This window comes from Salvia splendens, chromosome 7, assembly GCF_004379255.2.
Source record: "Salvia splendens isolate huo1 chromosome 7, SspV2, whole genome shotgun sequence".
Taxonomy (NCBI): Eukaryota; Viridiplantae; Streptophyta; class Magnoliopsida; order Lamiales; family Lamiaceae; genus Salvia; species Salvia splendens.
The window spans coordinates 32,982,050-32,994,278 of record NC_056038.1 but is presented as its reverse complement, the minus strand read 5'-3'; the positions used below and the strand labels follow the sequence as shown (position 1 = coordinate 32,994,278).

Here is a 12,229-nt window from a genome sequence, read left to right as displayed (position 1 = left end):
CTTCTTCTTGGTGAAAGTTTTTACATGCAGTTGTTTTCGGTTGCCTGATTTTATACAATTATACAAGGCTTTTTACATAAGATAGGACGCGATTTCTGATATTGTTATCTTTTTCCATATTCATCCCTTGAACACATAGATGCTGCAAAGAGGATCTCTGCTCTCTCAGAGGGTGTATAGCAAACTATAGAGATTCAAGACATAACATGTACTTTGTTTGAATTGTATTTTGGTTTGGGATGGTTTTTTTTGTGAACTATCTACTTTTTTAATATAAATATGTATGTTTTTTTTTTAAAATAAAATCGTTGCATTTTCTCCGTATTCGTGTCGGAATTTTAATTCCGTAAATTGTATATTTGTGAATTTGTGAATTTTTTTTATTGTGGGAAGTCCGCGCTGGAAGAGCGATGGGAAGGGCGGATTGTGGGATGAGAAGTCCTAGTGACGTGGCAGTGGGATGGGAAGTCCTAGTGACGTGGCAGAAAGTGTTTTTGGGAAGTCCTAGTGGAAGGGCGACGGGAATTCCGGAGCATTGCAGATGCTCTTAGTGATTGAGAATCATTGGCATACTGCATAGAGTTTTCTTAGCAATTTCCATGGATCTTCTTATTAATCAATCTCTTACTACAAGTTTCGACATGAATTTCCAAACAAATCTATGACTACTAGGAATTCAAGAATCAGTGTAAATTAATTCACAATTTCTATGAGAAAGATGCCTTACCAACTCTTCAATTCTTTAACTTCATGATAATAAAGCATAAGAAAATTTCATAACCATCACCTCATTTTGTTGATAAAATATGTTTACACATATTGTCATTCCAAGCAAACCTTACCACGTGAAATTATATGTTATGAGATCATCTACAGTTAATTGAGACACATCTTTTATTTTTATATCGTTTATACGTACAATATTGATTAATTACATGTAGTAATTTATGTCACATTCCAAATTTCCTAGTCATGCTTCTCATTTATTTAAAATAGGCGTCAGTTAGCACAAAAGCATTCAAACCCAAAGCATTTGTTTTTTATTGCTTTATGCTACTGTTTTTCGAATTTTTTTTAAAAATCTTTGAATCTTCTTTTCATTGTTCACATTAGCAAATAGTACTAGTACTAAATAAATACATCTATAATGACCTCTCCATCATATATAAATTTCATCAATGGTTTTTACCAACCATGTACAAATAATACTAATAATGAAGAAAAGATGATAAAAAAAATTAAGAGACATGATCCAAAAGATAGAACTATACAATGCCGAAAACTAGACTCTGCTCGGCTCGATACCATGAAAAGATCCGAGCTGCTGCTGGTCTGACCTCTCAATGCCATCATCATCGCTCGTATAATCCAGATCTAAAGGCAGTGAGGAATCAAGATTAGCAAATGAGGGAGATGATTCCACCGATGCATCCAAGGAACGCGTTGTCAAGTCTCCTCTCCTCGCAGCCAAGTTTCTCCTGGCCTTGGCGCGCCATCTCTTGAGCCCTCCAACCACTTTCTCAGGGAACACAGAGTTTCCCATGGATGTTCCCATCTGTCAATAACAACCAGCTGAATGAATAATGTGGCGAGAAACCGGAAACTTTAGGAGATGGTCTATGCATAACTGAGTGACTAAAGCATACAAGGGAAGAGTGACATAGCCGCAGAGGATGGGAATCATGTTGGGGAAATTCGAGCAATGCAAACAAACTGGATATCTGAAAGACGTGATCTGATCACTTTCAGATCAAATCAATTTCGGTGGTTCTAACAAAATATTTGATCGGATATAATTCAGAGAATTTCGAAATAGATGTTATGTCGATGAGAGTCTTTTTCGAACCAGAAATGTAGTGATCAATTTATAGAGGGCGGATCAATGCGTCTGTTCATACGAACAGGTGCATCTGTTCATTTCGAACCATTGCGTCTCTTCAGCTCGAACCATTGCATCTGTTCATACGAACAGGTACATCCGTTCAACTGAAACTGCATGTGCGAATTGCAGTTTAGTCCTTCCAAAAATTCAGAAATATATTTCCGGATGAATTTTATGCATGAGAACATTAATGGAAATAAATCTTTCCATTCAGACTAGATTGAAACAAACAAATCTTTCATTTTGAAACAAACAAATCTTTCAGACTAGATTGAATCTGATTTCCTTAGTCTTATTCTGGATCTTTGAACTCCCAGTTTCATTTTGAGAACTTGATGTCCCTCTCTGGTCCACTAAATATCAGCTTCTTTTCATTCCCATGATTTGCTTTTACGGGAGGTTTAATGATCCCTGTGATGATTAGCCTTTACTTGAGAATACTCTTTGGTTCTTCAATGAGACCGAACAAGTTAATACTATCAGTTTTATTCACATATAGAAGTACACACTGTAATTCCATCTATGAGATGGAACACAAGCTTTCTTCTTTATTGAAGTTTCTCGTTCATCCTTTCCGGTTGATGGTTTTTGAGTTGACTAGAGGAAATATTGATAATTCCTCAGAAATGAAGCAATCTATGTCATATGATACCAAAATCTTGTTTTATGCTGAAGCATATAATTGGACTAGTGAGCAAGTGCACTGAAGCTTTTTCATGTACTGTGTGTAATTGATGTGATCTATGGTTTCTATAGGGTGTTGCAGTACCAGTTCGAGTACAAAATATCTAAGATTATTTGGTCCATTCTTCTTGGTGAAAGTTTTTACATGCAGTTGTTTTCGGTTGCCTAATTGAATACAATTATACAAGGCATTTTACACAAGATAGGACGCGATTTCTGATATCGTTATCTTTTTCCATATTGTTGAGCAGAGTTATTCGTCCCTTGAACACATAGATGGCTGCAAAGAGGATCTCTGCTCTCTCAATGGGTGTATAGCAGTAGCCAATGGTTCTTGTCTCGACAATCAGGGCAGTGTTGGTGTCTCCAGAGAATATGTTGCTGCTAGAAAGATTCAGACTGCATACCGTGCACATGCTGTATGTTATCCCTGCTCCTAATTGGTATTGTTCTAGTACTTGGTTCGTAATTCTTTTTTTCTTACCGAGTAACTTGTGCTTGGTTCGTAATTTGTTTTCCTCTCCTGCTCGTCGATTGAGAGGAACCGTGAGGTTACAAAAGCTGGTGCAGTGTGTTTCTATTAAGAATCAAGCCTCGGCTACATTTAGTCACCTGCACTCATGGACCAAGACTCAGGCCCGGATTAGAGCTCGTCATGCCAATACGGTTACGGAAGACCAAGACTCCGTATGTATGTCTGTACATTATGGCTAAAAACGCTAAAAACTCAAAAAGAATGAAATGTTGCTGCGCTAAATGAAATATTAGCTCTTTGATTCATTGCATTTCCTTGTGGGGAAAAAAGTAACTAAGACACCCAGGACAGAGTGTTATTTCTAGGGAAGAGGAATGTAGAATAACGTACACAACACATGATGTTATACGTAAAAGAAATGTATGACAGGTGGAGTGGAATGGAGGTTCAGAAACAGTGTGTGGAGCTCTTGCAAAAATACATGACAGAGGAGGCAGCAGTGAAAAGAGAGCGAGCTCTGGCATATGCCTTTGTCAAATTCAAGTATCTAAGGGCTTCTTTTTCATTTCTTAAACCAAGAAATAAGAAGTTAAAAAACGCGTGCAGCGGAGGGCCAACATAATCCCAAGTATCAGACCAGAGGCAATAAAAGAACTCAGCAAAGAAAACTGGGGCTGGAGCAGGATGAAATATTCATAGAACACAAAAGGAATTTGAGACATATCATAGAACACAAAAGGAACGAAATGCTGCAGCACTAAATGAAATATTCACAATTTGAGACATAGACATAGCATTCATTCATTTTCCTCCTCAAACATACTTTGAGGCCAAAAAATAAAGCAATGATGAACTTTTTTTAGAGACTATAAGGCAGCACATCCAAAGATTTAACAAAATATAGTATGCAACAAGTTAGTAATGATGCAGCAAAGATTTACAGCTTCTCATTTAGCACTCCTTTTATTTCCTCAACTGAGGTGGACACCTTCTCCATGGAGGAGACAGCAGTCACAGAACCATGCTCTGATGCACCTCCCAAATCAGAATTTTGACTTGTCACAACAGTTTCAAGAGTCTGCTTCCCCTTCTCTTTAGCCAACAGAGACTTAACATGGAAGTCGGAAGAAAGATGAGCTTGAAATCCAGATAGGCTCAGATTTCCACTTCCATTGGGAGAGAAATACTCTCCACGGACACCACCATACTGCCAGCAGACCGAACAACGAACCCTCTCCTTCTCTTGAGCATTAACAAATACAACAGCCTCCTCTTTGTGAGTATTAGTGAGCATTTCTGCCCTTTCTGAAAGTTTATGGGGTCCAGGTGCATAAATGAAATGATATCAAATTCAAGAAAAGTCATATCTAAGATTAAGATAAAGAAATACAAATACATAAGAAAATCATACCTGGAGGATTAACATAAGATGGCAGAAACTGGAGAGCTGAATTGCTGGCTATGCCAGTATTGAACATGACCCCTGAGAGATGGTATAATATAAATAACTTCACCTGAATTCGAAAATAAACAAGAAGACATAATATACAAAACCACAAACCAAAAACTGGAGAGCTGAACTGCTGGCTATGTAAGCTGATGGAGTACGTACTAAACAAGCCCAACAGCAGCAAAGCCCATCAGCCTAAAGCCCAAGAAAGAGTATCAGTTCGGCATGACTAAAGAGTATCAGAGTTCAGTTCGGCACGACCAAAGAGTTCGGCCCCAGCCTACAGCTCGGTAAAAGCCAACCAATCAAACTCTGCTCTCAGGTCGGCATCAAGCTCTACTCTCAGATCGGCAAAAGCTGCTCGGCAATAATTCAGCAGTTCGGTCTCAGTATTCGACCGAACTAGGAGATAGTGGACTCATGCAGGATTTCCACCTCCACTACACCCACGATCTATTTAGTGGTGTCAAGCAGTCATTAACTCATGCAGGATAGTGGACCCATGCAAGATCGCCACGATCTCCACGACATCCACTACCTAGTAAATGGCTGCATGCCACGATCTAGGTCAATGTATAAATAGAACCTAGATCAGATAGATAGGGTTACGTTCTAAGACTCTCTCGCTTTCTAGAGATCAAATACAAAATAGCAAGTCTGTATTGTAAGCTGTAAGAAAACAGATCAAGCAATACAACTCTGCCCTCATTTCTTCCCGTGGACGTAGATTTACCTCAGTAAATCGAACCACGTAAATTCTCTGTGTCGTGATCTGCATCTTCCTGCATTCATCACCGTCAAAAATTCGCCGATTCATCACTGGCGCCGTCTGTGGGAAACAGAGAACCAAATTTGTGATAAAGCGAATTTTTGACCCTTTTTCCACCCAAAAAAAAAAAAAAAATGCATACCAGATCACATAACACCCATAATACCGTTCGTGATAACCGTGAGGAAGCTAGTCCAGCTCGCAGGTCTGAAAAACGGCCTCGGGAGACATCTACCTCCGGTTCTCACGAAGAAGGAACAAGCCACTCCAGGAGTCATCGCACCGAGTCTTCCCAGCAGCCCGATTTAAATGAAGCTGTCAAGCTGTTCTTGGCCGAGAAGCAGGAGGAGTTCTTAACCTTCCTGCAGAAGAGCCAACAGCCGGAGAAGACAACGACGGATTCTCCCTCCTCATCTAGGCATGAAAGTCACTACCGCAGTAGTGACGTGTCTTCCAGGAGAAAGAATCCTCAACCCCGACATGTTCCTGTTCCTCCTCGGTACCGGAACCACAGGAGAACTCCATCTCCTCCGTACCGAAGAGATGTCGGGTTTCGCCATGTACGGAGCATTAAAGACCCCGTTCTCGGACGATATCACCCGAACTCCTTTGCCGCGGAACTATACCGAACTCCGTCGATAACCTATGACGGACTCGTGGATCCTCATGATTTCTTGGGACGCTATCAATATAACATGGCGAACCAGGGTCTCAACGAGGTCCACATGTGCAAGCTGTTTCCCGAGCTGCTCATCGGGAACGCCAGAAGATGGTTCGACAGCCTTCCTCAAGGCAAGCATTAGATCCTACCGAGATCTAATGGATGCTTTCCACAGGAGGTTCTTTCAGAAAGCGGAAGCCCGAATTACTTCGGCTCAGCTGCTTTCCATTCGTCAAGGTCGCGACGAAAAAATCAGCGACTTTATGACAAGATTCCACAAGGAATGCCTGCAAGTAGACGATCTCAACGATCTGCTTGTCATCTCGGCATTCCAAAATGGAATCCTGCCCGGAGCTCTCTATAGGAAGCTCGTTGAGTGCGGTCCGCAGACAGCTCAGGAAATGTGGGACATTGCGGACCAGTACTCCCGGGCCGATGAGGCAGACCGTCGTAAACGGTCGTTAGACAGCTCATCGTCCCGAGAAGACAGAAGGAAGCCCGATCATAGCGATCGGGGGCAATCCTCGCCGGACTCCATTTGAAAGAATTCAAAGGGCTCCGGTGCAAGACAGATTGGGACCCCCGTCTCAATCCCGAGAAGCCGCCCCGCTCAGTTCGTACCGCTGAACAAGTCAAGAGCGGAAATTTTCGAACTACATTCCGATATGTTCGAAAAACCAAGGCGGATGACGAAATCGGCCGCGCGCCGACCTCAGGATCAATTTTTGCTCCTTCCATCAAACCCACGGTCACGATACCGAGGAGTGCCGAAATTTGGCTGCAGGTATTGATGTTCTTGTGAAAACAGGAACGTTAAAAAAATACCAAAGCAAGCAGCCGAAAAAGAACAAAAGACAGAGAGGTGCGAACTGCAATCCTCAGGATCCGAAAAAGGCATGAGGATCCCGAAGACGACGACGAGCCGCAATATGATGGAGTAATCCTGACTATTGATGCTCTCCCTGCCGGGAAGACTAAGTCGTCCCTAAAAGCAGAACGCAGAGGTTCCAATCAAGAGGAACCAACACATAAAAGGCTGAAGAAAGACGAAGTGATTACATTTTCAGATGCCGATCCCGTCCCAGCCATCTCTCCTCATCAAGACGCTATTGTCATTCAAGCCGGAGTGGCAAACAAACTGATCCACAGAGTATTTGTGGATACAGGAGCGTCAGTCAGCATTCTTTTTAAAGAATGTTTCGATAAAATGGAAGTGGATCCATCTCGGCTCAGTCCGGCTCCACTTCCTCTGAAAAGTTTCGCCCAGGAGGACACCCGCCCTGAAGGTATTATCAGCCTTCCGATCACGGTGGGAAAAGCGCCTACAAGCTCCAATACGATGATCGAGTTCTTTGTGGTGAAAGCTCGGTCCCCGTACAACATCATCCTGGGGAGAGACTGGCTCAACACAGTTCGGGCCGTTTGCTCTACTTATCACCTCACCATCAAGATCCCCACTAAAGGTGGGATAGCGGTCATCCGAGGTGATCAAAAGAGAGCAAAAGAATGTCTGCAGATTGCGCTTAAAAGTGCCGAACAATCAGTTCGGCACCATCAAGCATAGCAATCACAGCAACCGGAGTCAGAGGCAAGCGAGATGACCGAAGTCACTTCAGAGCCGAACTCAATGACCGTTCAGTTATACGAAGATGATCCATCCAGAACGGTCAAGATCGGCTTCGCAGGAACGCCTCTACTCCGGGAAAAGACCATTCAGCTCCTCAAGGAGTACAAAGATGTCTTTGCATGGTCTCCGTTGGACATGACCGGAGTGCCCCCCGAGGTAATCACTCATCGGTTAAATATTGATCCTTCAATCCGGCCAGTAAAACAGAAGCAAAGACTCTTTGCGGCAGAAAGAAGCCAAGTCATCCATGACGAAGTCCGCCAATTACTAAAAGCGGATGTACTATACGAGGTGAAATATCCTTCTTGGGTGGCCAATCCTGTGATGATCAAGAAAAAAGAAGGAGGATGGCGGATGTGCATAGATTTTACCGATCTAAACAAGCACTGTCCTAAAGATTGCTATCCCCTTCCGAATATAGATAAAAAAGTAGAAGCTTTGATCGGCTTCGAAATTTTCTGTTTTCTTGATTTATACAAAGGATATCACCAAGTGTTGATGGATGAGAGTGACGCTCCGAAAACAGCTTTCATTACCGATTTCGGCATTTTCGCTTATAAAAAGATGCCATTCGGTTTAAAGAATGCCGGAGCCACTTATCAAAGGATGGTAGACAAGCTTTTTCGGCACCTAATCGGAAAGCAGGTTGAAGTGTATGTTGACGATATAGTCATCAAAAGCAAAAGCACTTCGGAGTACGAGCTCAACCTCAAGTCCACTCTCAACGTGCTCAAGAAAGCCAACCTCAAACTTAATCCCCAAAAGTGTACCTTTTTGGTAGATTCGGGAAAGTTTCTGGGTTGTTGGGTTTTCAAAGGACGGACTCAAGGCAAACCCCTCAAAAGTTCAAGTCGTTCAGAACATGGTAATGCCGAAGTCCATACATGACGTGCAAAGGCTAACCGGATGTCTAGCCGCACTGAATCGATTCCTTCCCAAGCAGCCGAAAAAGCAACTGCCGTTCTTCAAAGTGTTTGAAAAAGGCACCAAAATTCGAGTGGGGAGCTGAGCAAGAAAAAGGCCTTTGACGAGCTCAAAAGTTATCTAGCCGAGCTTCCTATTCTCTCTGCTCCAACCGAAGCCGAAGTAATATTCTTATACTTAGCGGCAATCCGATCAAACCATTAGCGCGGTGCTTGTACGAGAAGAAGGCCTAAAGCAGTTTCCCCATCTACTTTACAAGCCGAGCATTAAGAGGTCCAGAAACAAGGTATCAACCTCTGGAAAAAATTGCTCTGGCGTTAGTAAATGCAGCAAGGAGACTGCGGCCATACTTCTATGCTCACAAGGTATGCGTCTTAACCGATCTGCCTCTTCGGCAAGTTTTGACCAAGCCAGAAGCATCAGGCAGAATCGCCAAATGGGCCATAGAGCTGGGAGAACACTCAATCGAGTACCTACCTCGAAAAGCCATCAAGGGACAAGCCTTGGCAAATTTTCTTGCAGAGGCCAAGTTCGATCAAGCAATTCCTGTTATTGCCGAACAGAAGAATTCTGCCAATGCCGAACTAGCACAGCCCTTGGAATCCGAAGTAGAGCCGCCGGACTGCTGGAGCGGATTCGTAGATGGAGCTTCAAACAAAATGGGAAGTGGAGCTGGTATTTTACTTGTCGCTCCCGACGGACACGAGGTAACCTACTCACTTCGGTTCCTATTCCCCACTACTAATAATGAAGCCGAGTACGAAGCCCTCCTGGCCGGACTCCAGTTAGCGCAAAGTCCTGCTCGTCAAATCTCTCAAAGTCCATTGTGATTCACAAGTCATAGTAAATCACATGTTGGGTACAAGTGAAGCTCGTGACGAGAGAATGAAGAAGTATTTGGACAAAGCGCAAAGCATCAGCCGAAGTTTCTCCTATTTTCGGATAATCCGCGTTCCCAGAGCGGAAAATAGCCGAGCAGATACCTTAAGTAAGTTGGCCTCAGATCCAAGCTCAAAGGCGGAAGAATTAATGCATCGAAGCATTGATGAAGCCGAGGTACGTTCAATATCCAGCTCGCCGAACTGGATGACGCCGATCTTGCAGTATCTGGATCAAGGACAATTGCCCGAGGATAAGAGAGAAGCTCGGAAGATCACGTGCCGAGCACTTCGGTACGAACTTCATGAAGGAGTCCTCTTTAGAAAGTCTTACCTCCAGCCGTTATTGCGGTGCGTAGGACCAGAAGAGACGGACTACATCCTCAGAGAAGTTCATGAAGGATCGTGCGGCAGCCACATCGGAGCTAGAGCTTTAGCTAAAAAAGTTCTAAGATGGGGATATTATTGGCCAACCTTGGTACAAGAAGCAGTGCAGCTCGTCAAGACCTGCCCGAAGTGCCAAATCCATGCAAATATCCCAAGGATGCCGCAGACCGATCTATCCACTATGCAGAGCCCTTGGCCTTTCATGCAATGGGGCATAGACATAGTGGGACCACTTCCTCAAGCTCCTCGGCAAATGAAATTCCTAATCGTTGCCGTGGACTACTTTACGAAGTGGGTGGAAGCTGAACCATTAGCTACGATAACGAGCTCGAAGGTATTGGATTTCGTCTGGAAGAACATAGTGTGCCGATTTGGTATACCCCACATCCTCATCTCGGATAACGGGACTCAGTTCACCGACAAGACGTTCAAGAATTGGTGCCAAGAGCTGAATATTCAACAGCGGTTCACTTCGGTCTCTCATCCACAAGCAAACGGACAAACGGAAGGTAACAATCGTATCCTGGTGAAAGGGTTAAAAGCTCGGTTAGAACAAGCCAAAGGACAATGGGTAGAAATCTCCCTCAAGTCCTATGGTCCTACCGAACTACAACCCACAACCTCCAACGGTGAAACTCCGTACAGTCTGGTGTACGGCACTGAAGCCGTGATTCCGGTGGAGATCGGCGTACCCAGTCCCCGAACTCTATAATTTCTCCTCAGAAATAAATGACGACGGACTGAGAGCCGAGCTAGATCTTGCCGAAGAAAGAAGAGAATTGGCATGCATAAAAGCAGCCAAGTACAAGGAGCAAGTAGCCCGGTATTACAACCAAAGGGTGAAGAAGCTGCAATTTCAAGTGGGAGATCTCGTCTTGAGAAACAACGAAGTAAGCCGAGCAGAAAAGCTGGGCAAGCTCGAACCCACATGGGAAGGTCCCGTATCGGGTGTCAGAAGTCCTCGGCAAAAGGGTCTTACAAATTGGCTCACATGTCCAGGAGAACAGGTACCCCGAACATGGCACGTTTCCAACCTCAAAAAGTTCCATTTGTAAGAGACAGTCCGGTCAGTCAGTCTTGAGTCCTGTTCAGTCAATGTGCTTTATTTGGTTTACTTGGTCTTTATTTGTCTCTGTGCGTTTTGTCTGTGTGTTTTGTCTGTCTCTGTGCGTGTCGTCTCTTACACATGTTACTGAGGTATCTTGTTCTTCGAAGGCTGATCCCCTTCTTAGAACATATATAAGCCCACGATTGTGAGTCAAAGCTTCTACAGAAGATACAAGACCACAATTCAGCTTAAACAAGCAGTTCGTCTGAAACGAGCTGCAACAAGCCAACGATTGTGAAGTCAAGCTTCTAAAGAGGATACAGACCACAATTCGGCTTAAAAATCAAGCACTTCGTCTGAAACGAACTGCAACGAAAGTCCGATTCTCGCGATAAAACTTGCCTGAATTAGGACAAGGGAAAGTCCGATCCACGCGATAAAACTCGCCGAATTAGGACAAGGGAAAGTCCGATCCCCAAATTAGGACAAGGGGAAAGTCCGATCCCCAAATTAGGACAACGGAAAGTCCGATCCGAGCGATAAAACTCGCCAAATTAGGACACATAGCTTAGTCCGGTCAAAGATGTTTATTTCATCAGACCAAAAGACGAGTCCGGCAAAGATGGTTTATTTCATCAGACCAAAGCCAAGTCCGGTCAAAGAAGAGTTCACTTCATCAAACCGAGACAAACATCAACTTACCCCGTACCTTTATCCAGGAATGCCGAAGTGATTCACTTCACTTTTCCGGGGGGGGGTAGTGATGGAGTACGTACTAAACAAGCCAACAGCAGCAAAGCCATCAGCCTAAAGCCCAAGAAAGAGTATCAGTTCGGCAAATGACTAAAGAGTATCAGAGTTCAGTTCGGCACGACCAAAGAGTTCGGCTGTGCCCCAGCCTACAGCTCGGTAAAAGCCAACCAATCAAACTCTGCTCTCAGGTCGGCATCAAGCTCTACTCTCAGATCGGCAAAGCTGCTCGGCAATAATTCAGCAGTTCGGTCTCAGTATTCGACCGAACTAGGAGATAGTGGACTCATGCAGGATTCTCCACCTCCACTACACCCACGATCTATTTAGTGGTGTCAAGCAGTCATTAACTCATGCAGGATAGTGGACCCATGCAAGATCGCCACGATCTCCACGACATCCACTACCTAGTAAATGGCTGCATGCCACGATCTAGGTCAATGTATAAATAGAACCTAGATCAGATAGATAGGGTTACGTTCTAAGACTCTCTCGCTTTCTAGAGATCAAATACAAATAGCAAGTCTGTATTGTAAGCTGTAAGAAAACAGATCAAGCAATACAACTCTGCCCTCATTTCTTCCCGTGGACGTAGATTTACCTCAGTAAATCGAACCACGTAAATTCTCTGTGTCGTGATCTGCATCTTCCTGCATTCATCACCATCAAAAATTCGCCGATTCATCACAAGCCT

General features: G+C 43.8%; 1 protein-coding gene across 3 annotated transcripts in view; it reads right to left on the bottom strand.

The window, feature by feature from the left end:
• Positions 1 to 3,762: 3,762 nt before the first annotated feature.
• The window catches only part of LOC121741119, a 24,338-nt gene continuing 15,871 nt past the window's right edge, over positions 3,763 to 12,229 (bottom strand). For 2 of the 3 annotated variants that reach the window (XM_042133817.1, XM_042133820.1), the window contains 2 exons: positions 4,453 to 4,632; positions 3,763 to 4,346 (listed from right to left, as the gene is read on the bottom strand). In XM_042133817.1, coding sequence (XP_041989751.1) covers positions 3,979 to 4,346; positions 4,453 to 4,632 — 548 coding nt within the window. In that variant the 3' untranslated portion in view covers positions 3,763 to 3,978. The remainder of the gene's footprint in view (positions 4,347 to 4,452; positions 4,633 to 12,229) is intronic. The other variant, XM_042133819.1, reaches the window with a different exon arrangement.